Genomic DNA, 5,129 nt, shown 5'->3' with positions numbered 1-5,129 from the left:
GTCTAATTGGAGCTGTAGCCACTGGCCACACCCACCGCCACAGCCATGCCAGATCCTAGCTGCCACTGCGACCTACACCACAGCTCACAGCAACGCCAGATCCTTAACCCACTGAGCAAGGCCAGGGCGACTGAACCCGCAACCTCATGGTTCCTTGTCGGATTCATTAACCACTGAGCCATGGGACGGGAACTCCAGATATTCTTATCTATATGCCTTGAGGGGAACCAGGACCCTGCCCCAAGGCTGCACTCTTGTGTCTTGACTCCTCCTCCCTGGTCTCAGCATCCCCTCTCTTCCCTGATTAGCAACCTTTGGCACCTGCCCTCTGCAACTCAGGGAAGCTCATGGAGGCTGCAGTTTATTCCCTAAAAACAAGAAATGGGGGACCCAGAAAGGCTTGTGAGCCCAGGAGCCTACAGGGCCCTGCCTGGTTTCAACCCTCCTAGGGGCCTATTTTATTTTCGTCTCTTCCTCCCCAAAGTTTGAATCCTCAGGTTCAGAATCCAGAAACATGCCTCCGGATTGTGGCCCTGAATGGCTGATAGAGAGGGTGTTCCCAAAGGTAAGGTTTGTGTCTCTTCACACAGAGACTTCAGAGAGACTGAACCTGAGAAACACATTGAGGATTTAAGTGAGACACCCACCTCTGAGGGCGAGGCAGGCAGGGAGGCGATCAGCTGCCCTGCGTGTTGTGGTACACCTGCTACCTGGGGCTTCTGATTGTCTGGGCGGGTTACTCACTGGGAAGGTGGGGTGTGGGGGTCTTATTCCTTAATTTTCATCCCAGCTTCACCTTCCCCAAGGGAGGAGGGATCTTTGTCCTCATCGAGCTTGATCACACGTGTCATGGCTTTAGTGCATGAAGGGCACTTCTCCTCTGATAGCTAATTGTGTTATAACGTTATGATGATGGGGGCATAACAAGCAACAAGTTACATCTGGACACAGAGATGCACCCTCTTCTCCACCTTTCTTTGTTTGCCCCCAGGGCACTTATCACCCCAAAAGCTGTGCTTTCCTCTCACTCTGGAGGTTGTGGCTTTTCTTTATCCACCCATGGACCCTGCTGTTTGCATGATGTGTGGTTTCCTGCCATCTGGCCCCATGCACCCCTTCTCTGCTCATGCCTAACCATCTGCCTGCTGGAACGAGGGGCGCGGGTCCTGGCTGTCTTTATGCCTGGGTCGGGTCTTCATGCCTGGCCTCACTCTGCCGAAGGCTGTGTTCCCCCAGGGTCCCTGTGCAGCGGCAGCCTTTCACTTGGGGACTGTGGGTCTGCACCTTCCAGGACATGGACCTGAGTTTCAGAGCATCACCTGTCCACGTGGGTGCCAAGCCTCCCTGCTCCTGCTCCTGGGGGCGCTCTTGAGACCATGGGTGCCGCCCAAGACTCTGACATCACTGGACCGCCTCCCTTGGGCTGCTAGGGACCAGATGCCCCACTGGGGGAGGCCTCAGCCCGCCCAGGCCCTGCCATGGACGGCAGGCTCTTCTGCTGGGCCATCTTTGGGCTCCTGGGAGTAGGTGAGACCTGGGAGTGGGAGGGAAACTCCCACCCCTTCCCTTAACCTAAGCCCAGTGCCTGACATTGGTCTCTTCCTCTGTCTGGCCCCTGTGTCCTCCCACAGGCCACATGGAACCTGGAGTCAGACAAAGCCCTCGCCACCACATCACAAAGTCGGGACAGAACGTGACTTTGAGGTGTGACCCCATTCCCGGTCATTTGTACATCTGCTGGTACCGACAGACCCTGGGAAAGGGGGTGGAGTTTCTGATGTCCATCTATAACAGAGAGCCTCCACAGAATGCCGACTTTTTAACGGAGCGGTTCTCAGCTGAGATGCCTGATGACACGTACCTGACTCTGAAGATCCAGCCTGCAGAGCGGGGAGACTCGGCCCTGTTCCTCTGTGCCAGCAGCTCAGCCACAGCCATGCACAGACACCGCCTGCCCTTCCACAAACTCTAGAGCTCCTCTGCTCTCCCCAGGCTCTCAGCAGCCCCTGCCCCGCCCAAGGAGGCTGGCGGGTGCGTGGTGGGTCTGCAGCTGCTTCTCAGGAGCAGAGGCCAGAATTAACGGTGGTTTGTAGGAGAGGAAATGGAGCACAGGTTCTCTGGGGCGGTGGAAACTGGGAAGGTTCTCCGCCCCGTGGAATGTGGCCGTGGACCCAGCAACGGGAGAGATGTGGCCAGTGGATGACCTGGGGAGCCTCCAGGGAAACCTCTGTACTCCCTTGGCCTCTGCCTGTGTTATTCTCTACAGAGCAAAACATGTGTCTGCCTTGGAGTGGAGACGGGCCTCCTGGAGAGGAGAGAGGGACTTGCCCTGGGACCCCCAGGAGCCTCAACTGAGGACTTTCTGGAAGGTGAAGGATCTCAGTGCCAGAACCTGGTCCTGGAATTTGGGAGAGGAACATTCTGGGGCAGTAGGCAGCCAAGGCAGAAACACCCCAAGTCCCTGCCAGCCGGGACAGGGAGGCTCTTGGGGGAACAGTGGCTGCCCATGGGAACTCAGGTGCCTGCTCTTGCACCAGCAGGGATCCAGGCCCACAAGAAGGTCATGATGCAGGACAGACTGGGCAAGAGCAACTGCCCACGGGGCCACCTGTGGCAGCAACTGGTGTGAACTGCTCACTCTCGGCATGATGGGTGAAGACAGGACCGGCTTCTCAAAGGCTAAGACCTGAGGGTTCCTGGACAACTGGCTGGAGGGATGATGTAGAGATTACTTCACAAGGGAGATACTGGATGGCTTACAAAAATCGCAGGTGGACCTCAAGCATTCAATTAAAATGAATTTGCAGGAGTTCCTGTCGTGGCGCAGCAGTTAATGAATCAGACTAGGAACAATGAGGTTGCGGGTTTGATCCCTGGCCTTGCTCCGTGGGTTAAGGATCCGGGCTTGCCGTGAGCTGTGCTCTAGGTTACAGATGTGGCTCAGATCCCGCGTTGCTGTGGCTCTGGCATAGGCCAGTGGCTACAGCTCCGATTCGACCCCTAGCCTGGGAACCTCCATATGCCACTGGAGTGGCTCAAGAAAAGCAAAAAGACAAAAAAAAAAAAAAAAAAAAAATTGCTTTGGTGTTCTAGGCGTTTGAGTACATCATATTGGTTACACACTATTCTTTCCTCCTTGCTTCTTTCATTCTCTCTTCCTTTCTTTTTTCTCTCTTTTGACCAAAGATACTTCCCCACCAAGATATTGAAAGTATTGGTTGTGCATTGCAGGGATCATATGCCTCACGGAGGAAGAATCAACCTCAGGCTCATATATGATGAGGCCATATATGATGAACATACCCTGGTCATCTTCATGTTATGAAACCACCAGTTCCTCTAGAAAAGCTGCACTGGGGCTGCTAAGACAGAAACACCCGAGAGAGAACATGAGGAATGTCAAGGTGCTTATTCAAATCAGCAGACAGGTGGTCCATAAACTCCTGCCCTTGGTCTGAACCTGAATGCAGGCCTCACCCCATCCCCTACCCAATGACCTGAGGCAAATCTCGTGCTTACTCTAGTCAAGCAAGCCTGGCTCATTCTGCTGGGCGTATTGAGCAATTACTAACTTACAGTGATCTCCCCAAGTTCCCTATCTGCGGTCCCCTACTGGGACTCCTACGACTCCCTGTGTGACTCTCCTACTCCATCCCTAGCATTAAGGAAGAAGGTTAGTACATCTGTGATTTTGGTGAAGGGGATACTGGTAACCAAGTTCACATCTCACTAGAAGGCTGCTGCTGGTCACCAGGAACAGATATCTTAGTTAAGGCCTTTCATGCTGTTCTCAGTTTGGGAAGATGCAAGAATGCAGGCTCTTAAAATTATTCTCCTGAAAATATCAAACTCTCTGAAGGCATATTCTGCCAGTTTTCCCAGAGCATGGAGTGCCCCATTCCGAATCTCTGCCCTAAATCTCTTTCAGGGTGTGTTGAAGGTCAGCTGTTGCAGTGGCTAATGACTTAATCCTTGCAGAGGTAAGTAGCAAGCGATAGTCTTTTGTTGGCAAGCCCATCTTCTCTGGAGAAATATCTGGCAGTCTCTTTAGTTCAGGTCACCTGTAACTACGGTGTAGGGAGCTCTGTGAATAATATGTGTGCTCCATAAGTAATTTTAGAAAGAACATTGTTTAAAAGGATGATACAAAAATAGTAATGGTTTGACTCTGGAGAGTGGGAATCATTTTTACATTTGACCAAAAGGCTGAGAAGCGATTGGGATACATTTTTTATTACATGCAGTGTAACTGAAGCCAAGCAGGGCCCTGTGGGTCCCTGGGCTCACAAGCTTTTCTGTGTCTCCCATTTCTTGTTTTTAGGGAAAAAAATGCAGCCTCCATGAGCTTCCCTGAGTTCCAAAGCCTGGTTCAAACTCTTGCTAATCAAGGAAGGAAGGAGATGCAGAGAGACCAGGGAGGAGCAGTCAAGAAACAACTGTGCAGCCTTGGGGCAAGTCCTGGTTCCTCCTCAAGGAACAAAGAATATCTTTGAGTAATTCTGTTGAACTAAAACCCCAACAAATGAAAGATGTTAAGGAAGCCTTCTTCAATAGGGAAAGAAGTCCACCAGACCACTGACCACCAGCTTTGAAACTAATGCAAGCTTGCCTCTGCCCTGATCCTTATCTGTGGCCATATTTTTCATTCCCCAATCTCTCCTATGGGGGGCAGAGTCTTTGAGGCACTAGCCTGCTGTGACTCTCCTTTGCCTGGCAAAGCAAGCAAAGTATTTTTCTCCTTCACCCAAAACTCTTATCTCCGTGTTTCTCTTCCGTACCAGTGAGCAGAGGCCAAATTCTGGCAAAATGTATAATATGAAATTCTAATTATGTGCATCTTGTCAAATAGAAATACTCAAGTCACATCGATAGGGATGGAGTAGACACAGGTAGTTGTAGAAGTCCCAATAAAGGACTACATTTAAAGAGGGAAACTTAGGGGACACTGGGAGATCTCTGTAAGTAAATAAATTGCCCCCAAAAGCCATCAGAACTACGTAGTTTGCTTCCTTAGTGGAGCCTTGAGAACTGCCTCAGGTCATTGGGTGGGAGATGGGGTGAGGGCTGCATTCATATTCAGACCAAGGGCAAGAGTTTGAGGACCACCCTTCTTCGGATTTGAATACACA

At 51.5% G+C, this 5,129-nt stretch overlaps 1 gene segment (V, D, J or C); it reads left to right on the top strand.

Moving 5' to 3' along the window:
* On the top strand, nt 1-2,322 carry LOC110257563 (T cell receptor beta variable 7-9-like). The segment is given in 2 exon segments: nt 1-1,527; nt 1,632-2,322. Coding segments are annotated over 2 exon segments (390 nt in total).
* Nucleotides 2,323-5,129: the final 2,807 nt, after the last annotated feature.

The sequence above is a fragment of the Sus scrofa genome, chromosome 18, assembly GCF_054392235.1.
Source record: "Sus scrofa isolate SSC_HxYL_T2T_F1_AM1 chromosome 18, Sscrofa_HxYL_maternal_Yorkshire_Landrace_v2.0, whole genome shotgun sequence".
NCBI lineage: Eukaryota > Metazoa > Chordata > Mammalia > Artiodactyla > Suidae > Sus > Sus scrofa.
The sequence above is the reverse complement of the archived record's forward strand: the minus strand, read 5'-3'. Positions and strand labels throughout refer to the sequence as shown.